Source organism: Xenopus tropicalis, chromosome 9, assembly GCF_000004195.4.
Source record: "Xenopus tropicalis strain Nigerian chromosome 9, UCB_Xtro_10.0, whole genome shotgun sequence".
Classification (NCBI taxonomy): Eukaryota; Metazoa; Chordata; class Amphibia; order Anura; family Pipidae; genus Xenopus; species Xenopus tropicalis.
In genome coordinates, this window is record NC_030685.2 from 4286339 (window position 1) to 4307694 (window position 21356).

Genomic DNA, 21356 nt, shown 5'->3' on the forward strand with positions numbered 1-21356 from the left:
ACCAGGGCACACTGGGGCTACAGGCCAGGCCACACTGGGGCTACAGGCCAGGCCACACTGGGGCTACAGGCCAGGCCACACTGGGGCTACAGACCAGGCCACACTGGGGCTACAGACCAGGCCACACTGGGGCTACAGACCAGGGCACACTGGGGCTACAGACCAGGCCACACTGGGGCTACAGACCAGGGCACACTGGGGCTACAGACCAGGCCACACTGGGGCTACAGACCAGGCCACACTGGGGCTACAGACCAGGGCACACTGGGGCTACAGACCAGGCCACACTGGGGCTACAGACCAGGGCACACTGGGGCTACAGACCAGGCCACACTGGGGCTACAGACCAGGGCACACTGGGGTACAGACCAGGCCACACTGGGGCTACAGACCAGGCCACACTGGGGCTACAGACCAGGCCACACTGGGGCTACAGACCAGGCCACACTGGGGCTACAGACCAGGGCACACTGGGGCTACAGACCAGGCCACACTGGGGCTACAGACCAGGCCACACTGGGTCTACAGACCAGGCCACACTGGGGCTACAGACCAGGCCACACTGGGGCTACAGACCAGGGCACACTGGGGCTACAGACCAGGCCACACTGGGGCTACAGACCAGGCCACACTGGGGCTACAGACCAGGCCACACTGGGGCTACAGACCAGGGCACACTGGGGCTACAGACCAGGCCACACTGGGGCTACAGACCAGGGCACACTGGGGCTACAGACCAGGCCACACTGGGGCTACAGACCAGGGCACACTGGGGCTACAGACCAGGCCACACTGGGGCTACAGACCAGGGCACACTGGGACTACAGACCAGGGCACACTGGGACTACAGACCAGGCCACACTGGGGCTACAGACCAGGCCACACTGGGGCTACAGACCAGGCCACACTGGGGCTAAAGACCAGGCCACACTGGGGCTACAGACCAGGCCACACTGGGGCTAAAGACCAGGCCACACTGGGGCTACAGACCAGGCCACACTGGGGCTACAGACCAGGCCACACTGGGGCTACAGACCAGGGCACACTGGGACTACAGACCAGGCCACACTGGGGCTACAGACCAGGGCACACTGGGGCTACAGACCAGGCCACACTGGGGCTACAGACCAGGCCACACTGGGGCTACAGACCAGGGCACACTGGGACTACAGACCAGGCCACACTGGGGCTACAGACCAGGGCACACTGGGGCTACAGACCAGGGCACACTGGGACTACAGACCAGGCCACACTGGGACTACAGACCAGGCCATACTGGGACTACAGACCAGGCCACACTGATACTACAAATCCCATCATGCAGTGCCAGCTGCTGGGAGAGGCACATTGCCTTTAGGGATGGGCAATTGCCCAGTCAATGGAGAGACCCAAACAAAACGTTTATTTGCATTAGTGGGTCAGGCCATAAATAATCTATATCCATGTATTTGTTTCTGTGCCATAATATAAAGGCAGTATGCTAGAGCTCCCTACATCTCTCCCGCATTGCATGCTGGGTACTCCGCGGCCCTACGGACAGTCTGCTGAGGAACAGACACAGCTAGATTTCCTCTCACTCCCTAGCTTCATTCGCCCTTCTCTCAGCAATAACTGATAGCGTTACAGCCCCTTTATTCTCAGCCAAGTAGCGCTTGAGAATGTTATTGGTGCACTATCAGGTTCGGTTGGCATCGCTATCTTTAGCTCTAGTTCGCCTTTTAGCCAATAAGTGAGCTCCCCCTATTCATCGTCCCTCCCCGCCCTCTTAGCCAATGAGCAAGCTAGCCCCTCCCCTTCTGCACAGATACAGGCAACAGGGTTCTTGCTGCTTTGGCAGGCAGGAGCAGACACAAAGGCATCGCCGGTACGCTCAGGTTTGGTTGGCCGTGCACAGCGTGTACTATTGGCTGTCTATGTCCAACCCCCTACTCTCTTAGCCAATTAGCACATTTGTCCCGCCCCTCTTGCACAGCTATAGGCGGCACAACATTTCTACCCCTGGGAAACAGAGCTGGGAAGCCGGAGCGGGTCAGTAAGGGACGGAGGCTGCACTGGCACAATCAGGTTTGGTTGGCAGGGCACCCTGGGTGCTAATGGCTGGGTGTACAGCTGAGCAAGTTAGTGTGTCAGTACAAATCTGTTACTAGAGGGGTCGGTGACTGTGGCACAGTTCCCAGCACCTCAGCCATTCACTATGGAGCAGGATTGCTGTATCTGGGCTCTCTGTGCCACTCTCTATCAGTCTCAGGATAAAGGAATGGAAAGGCCCATGTACTGAGCCAATGGGGGTGGCTGAATTAGGCTGAGTGGGGATTGGCTGTTGCCTAGTAACAAAAGTGCCCTAGAGATAATCTGTGCACAATGGCCTGAGTGAGTCTGTCTGTGGTGGCGCCAATGTGCCCTAAATCACTGGCACCTCAAGCCAAACAGAGCAGTGATGTTAATGTCTTCCTGGGATAAAGTATAACTTGGAAAGTAATAGTATAACTGGAAATCACACAAGCAGTTTATTTTGGTAAATGGAGAAGTGCAGTGTCATTCAGAAGCTCCTCCTCCTTAAATAGCTCCACCCCCTACATTAGGAAACATGAATGGACTTACAAAGGAGACTGGGTGGCTTCCTTTCAGCTCATTATGAACAACCATCAAACCTAAGAGTCCAAACAGTTCTGACCTTTGTGGTTGAATGAGATTCCTGCCTCCATAGCCTGTGCTACGTTAATGGGGTGCTTCACCTCTAGTCTGTTATAGAATGGCCAAGTCTAAGCAACTTTTCAATTAGTCTTCATCATCTATTTTGATGTTTTACAGATTTTTAATTATTTGCCTTCTTCTGATTCTTTGCAGTTTTCAAATGTGGGTGACTGACCCCGGCAGCCAAAAAGCTTCCTCACACTGAGAGTTAAGGAATGGAAAGGCCCATGAACTGAGTAAGTAGCATAGCTGGAGCCAACCAACCCCAGATGGTGCTTTAGGTGGGAGTTAGTTATGTGCCAAGAGGGACGGCCTAGGCATTCACATTGGTGTAAAATGAAAATATTGTCTTTGTACCCAGAATTCCTGGATTTTATTAGCCTACATCAATAAGACTTGTCTCCAAACTGGCCCCCCTGCATATATATACCCTGGGGACATCCCATAATTCTGTCCTTTACTTTGAACTAAAAGGAGTACCCAAGGCAGGAAATGTAAGTACAACTAAAATGGAATTCAATGTCTCTCTGTCCCCCCATAACAATTAACTCTCTTCCTGTTTATTTAAAGAGAGAGTCTCAAGGTCATTGGCTCCTACATGGAGCTAAATAGAATCTCACAGGAAGCGAGTGACCCAGTGATGGGGGACAAGAATATAAATCAGAGGAATGAGAGAATCCTGAATCTTACACTGGAGATTATCTATCTGCTGACTGGAGAGGTGAGGGGGGCACTGTGAGTGGCACAGTGAGAAGAGACTGTCTGTCTGTACAAAGGGGGTCTCTCTGCTGCGTTACACACTCATCATTCTCTCTCCCTCTCAATACATAGGGCTACGTCATCCCTAAGAAGAAGAGCCCAACTGTGGGTTTGGGGGCCCTGCATGCCCCTGGCTCCGTCATACAGAAGGAAAATGACAAGAAGATCCTGGAACTCATCTCCAACATCATCCAGCTGCTGACTGGAGAGGTGGGTGCGGCCCCCCAATCCCCCCTTATTGTTTAGTAACAGTGTATGATAATCCCTTTCTCTGGCTGGGGGATGACTGTAACATTGTGTGTGCCAGGTTGCCATAAGGTGTGAGGATGTTTCCATCTATTTTTCCTTGGAGGAGTGGGAGTATATAAAAGCAAACCAGGTTCCTTACAGGGAAGGGATAAAGGAGGAGGAGCCCCAACAGCTCCGCCCACTGGGTGAGTAATGGAATCTTATAGCCAGTTCATCTGAGTGTCGTTGGCATTGGAGAGCAATCCAATCCATTCGGTTGGTCAGTCTGACTCCTGTGCCAGTATCATTCCTGCTCTTATTCACGGACTCAGTAAGGATTTATATGTGACTTTTCATCCTGTATCAGAGCCTGTCGGGGTGACAGTTCCTGCGCTGCTGCTCCTTCTATTCCTGCATTCCCTGACACAATGAATCCCTACATATATGTATAAAATGTGATAATGATTTCTCATGCTTGTATCTCTGCCAGACGGGGAATATGAAGATAAGAGAGAGATTCCAGCTGATCTGGGAGGAACATTATGTTATAATAATGAGCCAAGCAAGATTGGGGCTGAAGGAGCAGATGGAAATCCCACAAGCCCTGAAATGTCTCCAGCAGAACAGGCCTCACTGGCCAATGGGAATAAAGAGGAGGCAGCTTCATGGGAAGAGGGAAACCAACCAGATTACAGCATTAATTCCCTCACAGAACAGATACGGGGAACAGACACACCTACTCCTATCATGGGGTGCCGCCTCAATTCCAGCTTGTTAGACAGTTATATATTACATGGTATTGCAGCAGGACCAGCTTTATATCAAGGGGGAAACCATTCAGAGTACGGTGTTAATGTATTTACAGACCCGATACAGGGAAGAGACAGCCCTACTCCTATCATCCAATACAGCCTAATTAATAGCTCAAATGAAGTGTCAAGCGCATCCCAACAAGGACGCACAATACAAGGAATATACACGTGCGCTGAGTGCCATAAGGGTTTTTATCGACAGATCGACCTCATTAAGCATGAGAGGATTCACGCGGTGGAAAAGCCGTTCTCCTGCGATGAATGCGGGAAATGTTTTACCCTTCGCTCCAACCTTAACGCACACAAGAAGATTCACACGGGGGAGAAACCGTTCTCATGTTCTGAATGCGGCAAAGCTTTTATCTATCACTCGTCTCTGCTCTCCCACATGCAGATTCACAAAAGACTGAAACCGTTTTCTTGCTCCGAATGCGGGAAATGTTTCACGCGCCGCGCCTACCTCACTGTGCATCAGATGATCCACTCCGGGGAGAAGCCGTACTCTTGCTCTGACTGCGGGAGAAGCTTCACGCAACGCTCGTATCTCATCGTGCATCAGAGAAATCACACGGGGGAGAAGCCATTTTCTTGTGCCGAATGCGGGAAATGTTTTACCCTGAGCTCGAACCTCAACGTGCATCAGAAAATCCACACGGGGGAGAAGCCGTACTCCTGCGCCGAATGCGGGAAGTGCTTCACGTACCACTCATCTCTTATTTCCCATCAGCAGGTTCACAAACGACTGAAACCGTTTTCATGTTCGGACTGCGGGAAATGTTTCACCCGTCGAGCCTACCTTAATATCCATCAGAGGATTCACTCCGGGGAGAAACCGTTTTCTTGTTCCGTTTGTGGGAAATGTTTTGCGCAACGTTCGTACCTTTTAGCGCACGAGAAGACTCACTCGGACGACAATCCCTTCTCGTGTCCCGAGTGCGGGAAATGCTTCGCACAGCGCACGTACCTTAAGGCGCATCTAAAGATTCACTCGGGGGAGAAACTACACTCTTGTTCTGAGTGCGGAAAGTGTTTTCTACTACGCTCGCGTCTCATCGTGCACCAAAAAATCCACACGGGAGAAAAACCATATTCCTGCCCCCAGTGCGGCAAATGTTTTACGCGCCGCGCGCAGCTCGCCCTTCATCAGAACATTCACACCGGAGAGAAGCCGTACTCTTGTTACGAGTGCGGAAAGTGTTTCACGGATCCCTCCACCCTTAACGCACATCGGAAAATCCACACTGGCGAAAAGCCGTACTGTTGCCCCGAATGCGGGAAATGTTTTGTGCGGCCGTCGAGGCTCGCGGCTCATCAGAGAATTCACACCGAGAAAAGCTTTGGTCTTGTCCTGAATCTGGCAGATGTCTCGTAGATGGGATGACCCTCATTATTTAATTTAATATATTATTTAGTGTGTGAGGGATACCAATCGCTTGCACCGGAACATTCACAAGGGGGAGAAACCACACCCCGTGTCATGGCCACAAGGATCCACTTATTCATTCACAGCTTCGAACATTTTTCATTTTCCTTATTTATCTTGGATTCAAACATACGGAAGGTTCCATTGGATATTCTGCCATTGGCACAAGCTGGATGTAGTTCTATAACATGAAAACTCGTGGACGAGATTCAATTTGAGGAGTAAAAACTTTTCTCCTAATTCAGGTCCAGTTTTTTTTCCCACAGTCCCACGTGAAGAGAGTTTTTCTGAATTGAAAGGAGACATATGGGAAAATTATGTAAATTAAACTAAAATAAAGAAGGAATGTGTTGAAAAAAGTTGAGTTTCAGACTGATTTATTGAGAAATTCCCCCAAACCCCACTAGCCCCGCCCATCTGTTGCACTTCCTGTTGCCTCCTTTCCCAGGCTGTGCACCAATCAGGAACCAATCAGCAGCTAGGCTGACCTGATAGGGAACTGAAGCCTGTCTGTGCTTGTGTGAGTGCAGGGCTGTGATTGGCTCTCCCCCTCCTACTGTGATTCTGGCAGGGACCGTTAGGACACGCCCACCCCTCATTTGAAACCCAGACAGGGACCTGAGAGGATCTATAGGGAGCTCCAATAAAGGGGCCATTGTTACAGATAGGGTTAATGTTTAGCCCAAAGGGAAACCAGCACCGGATATTATTCATAATTGCCTACAGGGTTAGGGGTTTCCCATTTATCCAATATGTCTCCTTTAATATCAGTTCTATCAGGGGTTTAGGGAACTGATAGATCAGTGCAAATGTAGCTTTAAAAGCCATATATATATATTTTTTAGGTGTAAAACAAAGTAGTACAAACAGGGGGCTGTAAGGTGCCACAGACAGTCACTATTTATTGGGCTGGGGGGGGGATGTTTGTGCCTCTGGGTACTGGGGAATGCCAGGGGGGCTGTAAGGTGCCACAGACAGTCACTATTTATTGGGCTGGGGGGGGGGGCTGTTTGTGCCTCTGGGTACTGGGAATGCCAGGGGGGCTGTAAGGTGCCACAGACAGTCACTATTTATTGGGCTGGGGGGGGCTGTTTGTGCCTCTGGGTACTGGGAATGCCAGGGGGGCTGTAAGGTGCCACAGACAGTGACTATTTATTGGGCTGGGGGGGGGGGCTGTTTGTGCCTCTGGGTACTGGGAATGCCAGGGGGGCTGTAAGGTGCCACAGACAGTCACTATTTATTGGGCTGGGGGGGCTGTTTGTGCCTCTGGGTACTGGGAATGCCAGGGGGGCTGTAAGGTGCCACAGACAGTCACTATTTATTGGGCTGGGGGGGGGGGCTGTTTGTGCCTCTGGGTACTGGGAATGCCAGGGGGGCTGTAAGGTGCCACAGACAGTCACTATTTATTGGGCTGGGGGGGGCTGTTTGTGCCTCTGGGTACTGGGAATGCCAGGGGGGCTGTAAGGTGCCACAGACAGTCACTATTTATTCGGCAGGGGGGGCTGTTTGTGCCTCTGGGTACTGGGAATGCCAGGGGGGCTGTAAGGTGCCACAGACAGTCACTATTTATTGGGCTGGGGGGGCTGTTTGTGCCTCTGGGTACTGGGAATGCCAGGGGGGCTGTAAGGTGCCACAGACAGTCACTATTTATTGGGCTGGGGGGGCTGTTTGTGCCTCTGGGTACTGGGGAATGCCAGGGGGGCTGTAAGGTGCCACAGACAGTCACTATTTATTGGGCTGGGGGGGCTGTTTGTGCCTCTGGGTACTGGGAATGCCAGGGGGGCTGTAAGGTGCCACAGACAGTCACTATTTATTGGGCTGGGGGGGGCTGTTTGTGCCTCTGGGTACTGGGAATGCCGGGGGGGCTGTAAGGTGCCACAGACAGTCACTATTTATTGGGCTGGGGGGGGCTGTTTGTGCCTCTGGGTACTGGGAATGCCAGGGGGGCTGTAAGGTGCCACAGACAGTCACTATTTATTGGGCAGGGGGGGCTGTTTTGTGCCTCTGGGTACTGGGAATGCCAGGGGGGCTGTAAGGTGCCACAGACAGTCACTATTTATTGGGCTGGGGGGGCTGTTTGTGCCTCTGGGTACTGGGAATGCCAGGGGGGCTGTAAGGTGCCACAGACAGTCACTATTTATTGGGCTGGGGGGGCTGTTTGTGCCTCTGGGTACTGGGAATGCCAGGGGGGGTGTAAGGTGCCACAGACAGTCACTATTTATTGGGCTGGGGGGGCTGTTTGTGTCTCTGGGTACTGGGAATGCCAGGGGGGGTGTAAGGTGCCACAGACAGTCACTATTTATTGGGCTGGGGGGGCTGTTTGTGCCTCTGGGTACTGGGAATGCCAGGGGGGCTGTAAGGTGCCACAGACACTCACTATTTATTGGGCTGGGGGGGGGCTGTTTGTGCCTCTGGGTACTGGGAATGCCAGGGGGGCTGTAAGGTGCCACAGACAGTCACTATTTATTGGGCTGGGGGGGCTGTTTGTGCCTCTGGGTACTGGGAATGCCAGGGGGGCTGTAAGGTGCCACAGACAGTCACTATTTATTGGGCTGGGGGGGGGGGCTGTTTGTGCCTCTGGGTACTGGGAATGCCAGGGGGGCTGTAAGGTGCCACAGACAGTCACTATTTATTGGGCTGGGGGGGGGGCTGTTTGTTCCTCTGGGTACTGGGAATGCCAGGGGGGCTGTAAGGTGCCACAGACAGTCACTATTTATTGGGCTGGGGGGGGGGCTGTTTGTGCCTCTGGGTACTGGGAATGCCAGGGGGGCTGTAAGGTGCCACAGACAGTCACTATTTATTGGGCTGGGGGGGGGGCTGTTTGTTCCTCTGGGTACTGGGAATGCCAGGGGGGCTGTAAGGTGCCACAGACAGTCACTATTTATTGGGCTGGGGGCGGGGGCTGTTTGTGCCTCTGGGTACTGGGAATGCCGGGGGGGCTGTAAGGTGCCACAGACAGTCACTATTTATTGGGCTGGGGGGGCTGTTTGTGCCTCTGGGTACTGGGAATGCCGGGGGGGCTGTAAGGTGCCACAGACAGTCACTATTTATTGGGCTGGGGGGGCTGTTTGTGCCTCTGGGTACTGGGAATGCCAGGGGGGCTGTAAGGTGCCACAGACAGTCACTATTTATTGGGCTGGGGGGGCTGTTTGTGCCTCTGGGTACTGGGAATGCCAGGGGGGCTGTAAGGTGCCACAGACAGTCACTATTTATTGGGCTGGGGGGGCTGTTTGTGCCTCTGGGTACTGGGAATGCCAGGGGGGCTGTAAGGTGCCACAGACAGTCACTATTTATTGGGCTGGGGGGGCTGTTTGTGCCTCTGGGCACTGGGAATGCCAGGGGGGCTGTAAGGTGCCACAGACAGTCACTATTTATTGGGCTGGGGGGGCTGTTTATGCCTCTGGGTACTGGGAATGCCAGGGGGGCTGTAAGGTGCCACAGACAGTCACTATTTATTGGGCTGGGGGGGCTGTTTGTGCCTCTGGGTACTGGGAATGCCAGGGGGGCTGTAAAGTGCCACAGACAGTCACTATTTATTGGGGGGGCTGTTTTGTATCCCAGTCCGGGCCTGACTACAGCACTTCTACCTCCGACCAGACAGAGCTGGGAAGCCGGAGTGGGACAATAAGGGGCATAGGCTGCACTGGCACTATTGGGTCTGGTTGGCAGGGCACCCCAGTTGGTGGTGCTACTGGGCATATAAATGTGCCAGTTAGTGTGAAAATATAAACCTGCCCCTGGGTTTGTGTGTTGTACCCACTGAGCCCCTGGGCAGAGGGTCGTACCAACAAGTGTGCCTATGCTTCCCATCACCGCTGTGATTTGCCCCTTGCAACTTCCCTCTGCCCCACCCCTGGCAGCACCTAAACCTAAATTGCACAGAACACTGTGTTTATGCCTAAAAAATAATGCTTTGCTTATGGTGCTGCTGACAGTTTGCTGCAGTTGCTAGGCAACAGGAGATGTCATGTTCTTTGTGCCCCTCTCATTGGCCAGTTCCCAGCCAAGAGATTCATTTGTTCTGGGAGTTATAGTCAGAATACTGGTGATTAACCCATTGCACACTCCTACCCTTATAACAGAGTATCTGCAGCACGGCTGGGACACCCATAAGGTGCAACTGTTCTCCCATGATGGCAGCCCCGGGTACGGTAGCACCAAAACTGCTTCAGCCTTTTTTTGATTCCAGGGCTTCAGACTTCAGCTCTCAATGTCTCCTACTGATTATGAACAAATGGCAGTGGGGTCCTGGGAACTCCCTTTGGGGGGCACAGTATCGTAGCACCAAACCTGGCTGCTCACTGCTGGCACATAACGCATACATCTGCCCCAATAGGGGCACAGGGGGTAGAGCCATGTTTGCCATGAAGCAGATTATTTACAGCAAGGGAAACCAATTGTTGAATAAATCAGAGGCGTTGGTATATTTACAATATAATTTATTTCTACAAAATAAGATGAATCATTAGGGATAAAAATATTTATTTCACAAAGTGCACCACAAACTTGCCACACTGTCCCCTCGGCTCTGAGCCACTGAGTATTTTATTTAAGTCCCCAATGGCGGCTGAACATCCGGTCAATGCAGATATAGGGAAATATAGGCAGGGGAGCGCCCCACTCTAATCTCACTATGTGCCTGGGTACTGCCTCGAGGGGCCATCATCCAGCACTGAGTAGCGCTTTAGGCACATAATCCTCTCTCTGACCAATAAGAGTGCTCGCTTGTGACACTGGGTCAAAAATATGCAAAAAGGGGGGTAGGACTGTTATACTCTCTGGAACGGCCCCCGACCCATAATGCTGCACCACAGAGACACTTTATAAAAGTACAGATAGAGTTGAACCTGAACTTATTGGCACAAACCAGCAATGTCAGTATGGCAGCTTCCACTGGTACTCACATATTGGCCCTATGTGAGTGGGACCAGTCATTGTAAGAGTCATGTAGTTAAACTGCTGCTTGCCCAAGCCTGAAGCAGCTACGGTTTGATCTGGGTAAATGAAAAAGATAAAGGAGGCAAAATGACCGATAAACATGTAGCAGACTTTGGGGCAAATTCGATTTCATCACTGGCTCTTATTTGCGTTTCACAGAAACGTTTCCTACAGAGGGTGGAAGCAAAGGAAACGGCTCTGCAAAAAAAACTGCCCCAGGGGGTATATGTTTTTCACACACTACCTCCCCTTTAACCCTTGAGATTAACTCTTAGTATGATGTAGAAAATAATATTCTGATACAATTTGCAACTGGTCTTCATTCTGAATGGTATCAGGGGGCAGCAGGGCATGGTATCGGGGAGCAGCCTGCATGGTATCGGGGGGCAGCCGGGCATGGTATCGGGGGGCAGCCGGGCATGGTATCGGGGGCAAGCCGGGCATGGTATCGGGGGGCGGCAGCAGGGCATGGTATCGGGGGGGCAGCCGGGCATGGTATCGGGGGGGGCAGCCGGGCATGGTATCGGGGGGGCAGCCGGGCCATGGTATCGGGGGCAGCCGGGCATGGTATCGGGGGGCAGCCGGGCATGGTATCGGGGGGCAGCAGGGCATGGTATCGGGGGGGGCAGCCGGGCATGGTATCGGGGGGGGCAAGCCGGGCATCGGTATCGGGGGGGCAGCCGGGCATGGTATCGGGGGGGCAGCCGGGCATGGTATCGGGGGGCAGCCGGGCATGGTATCGGGGGGCAGCCGGGCATGGTATCGGGGGGGCAGCCGGGCATGGTATCGGGGGGGCAGCCGGGCATGGTATCGGGGGGGCAGCCGGGCCATTGTATCGGGGGGGCAGCCGGGCATGGTATCGGGGAGCAGCAGTATCGGGCAGCGAGCAGTTGGCGGTAGAGCAGACCTATGTGTTGGGCACAGCTGTGATTGGCTACCTATATCCAACTGGGCTTCCGAATAAAGACCATTGGGGAACACCCACCACTCATTTGTAACAAGAAGGGAACAGGCAGGATCTTTGGGAACTTCAATTAAAAGGGTCATTTGTAAAGGCAACGATCCCTTTTATCCCAAATTGTAATCAGGCAGGGGGACTTTGAGAAGTGCTATATAATCTATTTAAAGGGGACCTGTCACCCTAAGGAATAATTCCAAATGCTTTTCTATCAGGTTATTAGAGCAAAATAAACTTTACTTACACTGTATAAATTATTTCATTTTGTTCCCCCTCAGTCTTGGAATTTACAGTCACTGCCAACAGGCAGCCACCATTTTGTGGGCACTGTTATTAAGGGAGGCTTTGTATCCCCCCAAAATCTTATGCATTTGCCATCTAGGGGATTCTAGGAAGTGCTGAATGGAAAGTTGAAGTAGTTGTAGTTAAAAATCTGAGCTGTCAATCATATATTGCCTGCCCCGCCTCTAGGCCTCAAGCAGGGGATTGGTTCAATCTGAGGTGAATGTATTTGTCTCTCAGTTTAAGTACAAGTTCTTTGACGTAAGTGCAACAGAGTCTTCCGACAACAATGCTGAGTCCTGTAACAAAGGTAAAGAACACGAGGGGTTTGACCCACTTTAGGCTGTAGGACTAACTCAGTTAGGAAACTCAGGGACAGACATGGAGGTGACTGAACCGAACTAAAAACTATGACTGGTGAACCCTGTAGTGTGCGTTGAGGTGCGCGAGCTGCGTGAAGCCTTTGCCGCACTCGGAGCAAGAGTACGGCTTTATCCCAATGTGACTCCTCTGGTGCAGGATGAGCTGCGACCGATACGTGAAACACTTGCCGCACTTGGAACAAGAGAGCGGTTTGTCCCCGGTGTGACTAATCTGGTGCACTGTGAGGGAGGAGAGGCGCGAGAAACACTTGCCGCACTCGGTGCAAGCGAACGCTTTCTCCTCGTTGTGAAGTTTCTGGTGTTCGCGCAGCTCCGAGCTCCGGGGAAAAGCCGTGCCGCAGACGGAGCAGGGAAAGGGTTTCTCCCCTCGGTGACTGCTCTGATGCGCATTAAGATCAGAGAGGTGAGTAAAGCATTTCCCACACTGAGCGCAATCATACGGTTTGGCGCCTTCGTGGAACTTGCGATGCACGTTGAGGAGCGACAGGCGCGGGAAACATTTCCCACATTCAGAACAAGAGAAATTACTTTTGTCGGAGTGAGTTTTCTGGTGCGCAACGAGGCCTGAGATCTGTGTGAAACACTTTCCGCATTCAGAACATGAGCAGGGGGTTTCTTCTGTTTGCCCCCTCTGCTGTACATTAAGGTGTAAAGAATCCTCTCTGTACTCCGGTAGGGTAAATGGCATCGGTCCTGCGCAGCTTTTCCCTTGCCTTGAATTAACCCCCTGTCTATGAAATGCTTTGTAGCACGTGGCGTTGTTGCACTTTCCCTGGGCACCATGTTCACATTTGCGATCCATGCACGGCTGCTTGCTGGGGGGACTATCCCTGCCGGGATCTGGATGTTGTTTCCGCTTTACTTTCTTACTGTTTGATATGTAATTAGCCGACAAGCTGCAGCCTGTGACCGGGATTGGAGCGTTGGTTTCCTGAACTGGTTCCGAGACTGTAATTATTGTCAAATCAGAAAGGTCTGCGTCTTCCTCTTTAATATTTAGGATCGGAGTAGCCGGCTCTGTTCCCTGTGTCTGTTCTGTAAGTTGATCAATGCTGCAATCGGATTGGTTACTCTCTTCACATGAAGTTGGTTCCTCTTTAATGGCTACTGATATATAATTATCTGCCGAGCTGTTATTCAGGCTGCACCCCATGATAGGAGTAGGTGTGTCTGTTCCCTGTATCTGTTCTGTAAGAGGATTAATGCTGCAATCTGATTGGTTTCCATCTTCCCACAAAGATTCCTCCTCTTTAATCCCATTGGCCGGTGGGGGCTGTTCCACTGGAGAAATTTCAGGGTTTGGGAGATTTCCATCGGCACAAAAATCTGCTCCTTCAGCCCCAATCTTGCTTGGCTCATTATTATAACATAATGTTCCTCCCAGATCAGCTGGAATCTCTCTCTTATCTTCATATTCACCGTCTGGCAGAGAGAAAAGTTGAAAAAAAAACTAATTTAAGTATAGATCTGAGTATCATCATGCTATTGGGTACAATTTAAAGAAAATTAAAAGAAAAGGAGACAGTGTTTCTTAAAATCCTCATCATCATGCAAGTAATGATAAATAATATATGGCACCTGATTTTGAAGGACCATCATTAAACATTAAGATAGATGGCCATTTCTCTCAAATACAAGCCAGGTTCAAAAACTGGGTGATTCGGATTTAACTATACTCACTCACTGGGTGGAGAGGTAGGGGCTCCTCCTCCTCCTTCTTTATCCCTTTCCTGAGAATGTCCTTGTTTCCTTTTATATACTCCCACTCCTAAAAGGAAGGAACAGATGGAAACATCCTCACACCTTATGGCAACCTGGCACACACAATGTTACAGTCATCCCCCAGCCAGAGAAAGGGATTATCATACACTGTTACTAAACAATAAGGGGGGATTGGGGGGCCGCACCCACCTCTCCAGTCAGCAGCTGGATGATGTTGGAGATGAGTTCCAGGATCTTCTTGTCATTTTCCTTCTGTATGACGGAGCCAGGGGCATGCAGGGCCCCCAAACCCACAGTTGGGCTCTTCTTCTTAGGGATGACGTAGCCCTATGTATTGAGAGGGAGAGAGAATGATGAGTGTGTAACGCAGCAGAGAGACCCCCTTTGTACAGACAGACAGTCTCTTCTCACTGTGCCACTCACAGTGCCCCCCTCACCTCTCCAGTCAGCAGATAGATAATCTCCAGTGTGAGATTCAGGATTCTCTCCTTCCGCTCCTCATTTTTATCCTTCTTCCCCATCACTGGGTCACTCGCTTCCTCCCACATTCCCATTGGCTCCTTGTGGGAGGGAGGGGCCTGGAAGTGCCCCTGGAATTAAGCAGTTAGACTGAATTATAGTTTACCACATGTTAATGAAAATAATACAGTCACAGGACAAAGGGCTCCTATTTGGATAAATCTGCATTACATGAAGCAGTAACACACAATCTGGGTTCAGAGAAAATATTTGTGGAACTATTCCATTATGGCCACAGTCTCTCTGTTCCTCACATGGCTGTAATCTACACTTACAGAGTGATGCAGCCCCCACTAACCACTGCAGCGAGTATTGCAAGAGCACCACTGTAGGAAAATAGAAATAATGTAAATCTGTTTTAAAGGAGACATATTGGATAAATGGGAAAAACCCTAATTTTGGTTTCCCTTTGGGCTAAACATTAACCCTATGTGTAACAATGGCCCCTTTATTGGAGCTCCCTATAGATCCTCTCAGGTCCCTGTCTGGGTTTCACATGAGGGGTGGGCGTGTCCTAACGGTCCCTGCCAGAAGCACAGTAGGAGGGGGAGAGCCAATCACAGCCCTGCACTCACACAAGCACAGACAGGCTTCAGTTCCCTATCAGGTCAGCCTAGCTGCTGATTGGTTCCTATCCTACAGTGCAGGGTACGGAGGGCCGCCGGCTCCCCAGCTCATCCAGAGAATTCAGCCAGCAGGAAGTGGCACAGATGGGCGGGGCTAGTGGGGTTTGGGGGAATTTCTCAATAAATCAGTCAGAAACACAACTTTAAGCACAATCCTTCTATATCTAGAGGAGTATAATTCCCTGGTACATTCATCATTTTTATAGGATATGTCTCCTTTAAAGATGTGCCCCCTAGTGCCCCTTGCTCACCCCCCTACCTGCCCCCTGGGACCCTGCGGGGCGGCCTGGCACTAGGGGGAAGCGGATGCGCAGTGAGTAGCTCCAGGGTTTGGGGTACAATATAGAGCTAAAACTCAAGCTGAACATGGAGCCTGTTTAGGAAGACTGGAGATAAATATCACTGGTGATGTTGCCCATAGCAACCAATTACACATCTGCTTTTGCTTTCTAACTTGTAGGTGACTGTTCAAATCTATTTGCTGATTGGTTGCTATGGGAAACATCACCTATTTAGTAAACACGCCCCCAGAGGGAGGGGCACAGCAGAGCTAGGCTCTAATACTGTTTGCTGGGGCTCAGTTACCCTTTACATGTACATGGCATTCACAGCTGTACTGTACTGACTTTATCAGGCTGAAATACACAATCACCCCAGGAACCTTACCTGAGAAGCTTCCAGGGCTGTGCGGGTCTTAACGGGCTTCAATGGATATTACTGCCGCCTCATCATCTGCACTGCGGCTCCTCAACTGCCCGATACAATAAAGGCCTCCCACCCCGGTGCAGCATTGAGTATCAGTCTCACCGTCCCGCCACCAGGCATGAAACAACACATAAACAATCCCGTAACGTCACTTCCGCAATCTCACCCACAAGCCCCGCCTCCAAGCCCACACAAACCCCAGTTGCGCTTCTAACTTCCTGCAACCGCTGCGCACTGGGATTTGTATATCCGCCACATGATGGGCGAGGGCCAATCAGGACAGCCCATGCCGTGACGTTATAGGTGGGGGCGTGTTTCTACGATCTCTGTTATCCAATTCCAAACGTGCCGGCATGTGGAGTATCATGTGACACATCTCAGCAAATCACTGCAGCGCTTGCTCAGGATGGAGGATTAGAGGCGGAGCTTCCCATCACAATACAGAGGTAGGAATAGAGGCTGATAGTGCACATTAGTTGCCGCTTGCCCAGTGTGTGTGACTGTGTCTGGCAGCTATAGCCATGGCTCCTCCTCTTGTTCCACACTGGGGTAGCGCTTCCCAGGTCCCTACACTGATGGTCCAATCCTTGCAGACGTTACAAAAGCCACTTTTCTGCTCTGGGGACTTACAGTACAGTATTTACGGTACTAAAGATTTGTTTTCTGGGCCCCACTAGTGACTCAACACCCCAAACATGTACAGCCTGTACCCCCATAGCTGCCTGGCTCCTTGTGTATAGCAGCTATAGAGCCACCCCCCCATCCAACCCATACAGCTAAGTGCCCATTCCCCTGTGTTTAACAGCTACCCCAGGGGTCTGTCTCCTGCTTATACGGCGAGGCCTCCGGAGGACAAGCTATGTGATAAGTGTAAACCATGTGGGGATATTGCTGGGAATAATCCCCTATAGAAATGTGTAAGTGCTTAATTCCACTTCCAGGCCCCTCCCTCCCACAAGGAGCCAATGGGAATGTGGGAGGAAGCGAGTGACCCAGTGATGGGGAAGAAGGATAAAAATGAGGAGCGGAAGGAGAGAATCCTGAATCTCACACTGGAGATTATCTATCTGCTGACTGGAGAGGTGAGGGGGGCACTGTGAGTGGCACAGTGAGAAGAGACTGTCTGTCTGTACAAAGGGGGTCTCTCTGCTGCGTTACACACTCATCATTCTCTCTCCCTCTCAATACATAGGGCTACGTCATCCCTAAGAAGAAGAGCCCAACTGTGGGTTTGGGGGCCCTGCATGCCCCTGGCTCCGTCATACAGAAGGAAAATGACAAGAAGATCCTGGAACTCATCTCCAACATCATCCAGCTGCTGACTGGAGAGGTGGGTGCGGCCCCCCAATCCCCCCTTATTGTTTAGTAACAGTGTATGATAATCCCTTTCTCTGGCTGGGGGATGACTGTAACATTGTGTGTGCCAGGTTGCCATAAGGAGTGAGGATGTTTCCATCTATTTTTCCTTGGAGGAGTGGGAGTATATAAAAGGAAACAAGGCCCTTTACAGGGAAGGGATAAAGGAGGAGGAGCCCCAGCAGCTCCGCCCACTGGGTAAGTAATGGGTGCAGGGCACAAATTACCAGAACCCAATAACTGAACTTCTTAAAGGAGACATACCCTATAAAAATTATGAATGTACCAGGGAATTATACTCCTGTAGATATAGAAGGATTGTGCTTAAAAAGTTGTGTTTCTGACTGATTTATTGAGAAATTCCCCCAAACCCCACTAGCCCCGCCCCCTCTGTGCCACTTCCTGCTGGCTGAATTCTCTGGATGAGCTGGGGAGCCGGCGGCCCTCCGTACCCTGCACTGTAGGATAGGAACCAATCAGCAGCTAGGCTGACCTGATAGGGAACTGAAGCCTGTCTGTGCTTGTGTGATTGCAGGGCTGTGATTGGCTCTCCCCCTCGTACTGTGCTTCTGGCAGGGACCGTTAGGACACGCCCACCCCTCATGTGAAACCCAGACAGGGACCTGAGAGGATCTATAGGGAGCTCCAATAAAGGGGCCATTTTTACAGAGAGGATTAATTTTTAGCACGAAGTGAAACCCGGATATTTCCGGATATTATTCATAATTGCCTACAAAATAAGCGTTTTTCCCATTTATCCAATATGTCTCCTTTAACAGGAACAGTAGCAACACACATATCATTAACTAGAACCTATTAATTACAGTACTTCTTAAAGGGCATATACTGCCAAGAACATTTATTTGCCTTTTCATTATCATTTCCCCAGAATGAGTACTTAACCAACAGTTTATATTATGTTAAGTGGCCTATTAAAGAATCTCCCCAAACTGGAATATATATATCAGTAAATATTGCCCTTTTACATCCTTTCCCTTGAGCTGCCATTTAGTGATGGGCTGTGTGCTCCCTCAGTGATCAGCTGACAGGAAGTGATGCAGCTCTAACTGTAACAGGAAGTAGTGTGGGAGTAAAAGGCAGAACTCTGTCCATTCATTGGCTGATGGCATGTATGTGTGCCTTGGCTTGTTTGTGTGCACTGTGAATCCTGTGACAGAGGGAATGGCAAAGGTTCATGTAATGGGGAAAAGGAGAGTTTGGAAGTTTAATAATACATTGGCCTCATTTTGTGTCATTATATAAATAAGAATAAATGTATCAGACTGATCTCTCTGCTTGTATCTCTGCCAGACGGTGAATATGAAGATAAGAGAGAGATTCCAGCTGATCTGGGAGGAACATTATGTTATAATAATGAGCCAAGCAAGATTGGGGCTGAAGGAGCAGATTTTTGTGCCGACGGAAATCTCACAAACTCTGAAATTTCTCCAGTGGAACAGCCGCCACCGGCCAATGGGATTAAAGAGGAAGTGGGAAACCAATCAGATTGCAGCATTAATCCCCTTACAGAACAGATACAGGGAACAAACACACCTACTCCTATCATGGGGTGCAGCCTGAATAACAGCTCGGCAGATAATTATATATCAACTGATGCAGATGAGGAAGAGGCATCATGGGAAGAAGGAAACCTCTCTGATTTCAGAATTATTACTGTTCCGGGCTCCGTGCAGGAAACCAATACCCCTCACCCAATCATGGGCTGCAGCTTGGCGCAATACTGGTCTGTGGGCGGGTCTGGCAGTAAGTCACAGGCTGTACATGGGATGGAGAGCATTCATGTCGGTAGACACGAGAGATCTCGCAAGAGAGAGAAGCCATTTTTCTGTCCGCAGTGTGGAGACTGCTTTACAACCGGCTCTCAGCTCAAGTCGCACCTGAAGACGCACGACGGGAAGAAAACGTTCTGTTGCTCCGAATGCGGAAAGTGTTTCTCGCGCCGCTCAGAGCTGAACAGGCATCTCCGGATCCACGCCAGAACCAAACCCTTCTGCTGCCCCGAATGTGGCAAATGTTTTAAGCGCCACTCGGACTTCTACTCCCATCAGATCACACACACGGGGGAGGAACCCTTCCAGTGCCCTCAGTGCGGGAAAGGCTTCACGCGCGGCGCCTACCTGAACGCCCACCTGAGAATGCACGCGCGCAAGAAACTCTACTCCTGCTCCGAATGTGGGAAATGTTTTACGGATCACACCCCCTTCATCATGCACCAGAGGACTCACACCGGGGAGAAACCGTTCGTTTGCTCCGAGTGCGGCAAAGGCTTCGCCCAGCGCTCAAACCTCACGTCCCATCAGAAGATTCACAGCGGGGAGAAACCGTTCTCCTGCTCCGCCTGCGGCAAATCATTCAAACGCCGCACCAACCTCAGGGTACATCAGAGAATCCACACCGGAGAGAAGATCTTTTCATGCCCGGAATGCGCCAAATGCTTTACGGACCGCTCGAACCTTAACGTCCATCTCCGAACCCACACGGGGGAGAGACCCTTTTCCTGCTCTGAGTGCGGGAAATGCTTTGCGCAGCGAGGGGACCTTAAAATACACCGCAGGCGAATGCACCAGTAAATGTACTAAACAGCGGGCCAATCAGGGTAAGAGAAGGGCAAGTGCCTATTGGCTGCCCCAGAATCCCATTCTGAAGGGGAAAGTGTTGCTGTGAGCACTTATACACGTGGAACTACGGCAATGTATTTATATATATATATATATATTGTATAGTGCTCTAACGAGGAGCCTGACGAACTTGCTACGATTACAGATCTGAAAAAAAGAAGAGCATATAATAATGGCCATCTTGGCTGATCTGTTCTAAGCCTATTGCACTTGGCCGCCATTATCTCTTGAACCACTTAAAGGAGAAGGAAAGGCTAATAAAGAGTTAATCCCAAGCTGCAGGCATACCTTCAGTTCTCTCAATAGTGCCCTTAAGTCTCCCCATATTTCTCCCGTTCAGATGATCAGAAGCCTCATAGGAAAAAAAAAAATCACTGAGCTCTGTAAAGCAAATTCCCATAATGCTTTGCTCCTGCACCAAGCCCAGTTAGTAAGACTATGAAGAAGCTTCCTGCTGATTGGCTCAGATCCACATTCCTAAGGGGCAGGGGGAGGGAGTTCTTAGCATACTTGAGGGAGGGGGAAGCAGGAGAGGGGAGAGAGAAGAGAGCTGCACAGACTGTGGCACAGGAAAACAAAGAGACAAGAAATCCTGTTTCTTTTGATAGAGAACTCAGTGCAGCGTTTCTGTGAGTGCTTATGGCTGTATTTACCTTTCTGATAAAGCTTACTGAGTTTTTGCCTTTCCTTCTCCTTAAAAGCTGCTCTATAGGGAGCGAGTAGCCCTCGGCCCATAATGGAAGTCCTGATTTTCTGGGCCCCAGAGCGAATTCTTTCAGGGAACCCAGACACCGGGGAAGAAGATTAATTACACATATAAAGCTGCCATTGGGCTGTTCAGTTCTCTATAATGCCCCACCCCCGCGCTATGTTCTTACCAACTCTCTATCCGAACACTCGGTGCCCCCAGAATTCATATATTCTTAGAGGTTCTATATTGTGATAAACCTTGTAACGGTGGATTTTTACACTATTGTGTGTGTCTGTGCTGCCCCCTGCTTGGTGTTACTAACAGAAATGTTTCTCCTTAGAAGCTCTCTGAAAGATGAAACAAATCCCCAATGAGAATTCTACTGGTAAAAATCTTCATTAAAGATGCAAGAGAATTGACCAATGAGAATGCTGATTCCCAGCACTGTGTCAGGCCCCTTGCTGGTACCTTACATATAGAGATAATGATGCCATTTTTCCCGTCATTATATGGCACAGGAATCAGACATGGGGATAAAGGGACAGACTTGTTCAGTGCTGGGAAACTGTGCTTAATGCTCCCAACTCCAATTGCAGGAACAGAGAACAGGGAGCCGGATTT

General features: G+C 50.6%; 1 protein-coding gene, 1 long non-coding RNA gene and 1 other non-coding gene across 3 annotated transcripts; 2 read left to right on the forward strand and 1 right to left on the reverse strand.

Annotated features, from left to right (window-relative positions):
- Positions 1-1961: 1961 nt before the first annotated feature.
- On the forward strand, positions 1962-3557 carry LOC116407601. Its single transcript, XR_004220417.1, has 4 exons — positions 1962-2064; positions 2848-2930; positions 3265-3415; positions 3526-3557. It is a non-coding gene; the product is annotated as an uncharacterized LOC116407601 (long non-coding RNA).
- Positions 3558-3847: 290 nt separating this feature from the next.
- LOC101732904 (oocyte zinc finger protein XlCOF7.1-like) lies at positions 3848-20319 on the forward strand. Its single transcript, XM_031893319.1, has 7 exons — positions 3848-5862; positions 12335-12404; positions 12525-13015; positions 17015-17131; positions 17242-17379; positions 17477-17603; positions 18717-20319. The coding sequence occupies exons 1-7, from the start codon at positions 4153-4155 to the stop codon at positions 19994-19996; spliced, it is 3933 nt and encodes a 1310-aa protein (XP_031749179.1). The 5' UTR covers positions 3848-4152; the 3' UTR covers positions 19997-20319.
- Positions 13680-14430, reverse strand: LOC105947130. Its single transcript, XR_004220420.1, has 3 exons — positions 14389-14430; positions 14158-14245; positions 13680-13899 (listed from the first exon to the last, which is right to left on the reverse strand). It is a non-coding gene; the product is annotated as an uncharacterized LOC105947130 (transcript).
- Positions 20320-21356: the final 1037 nt, after the last annotated feature.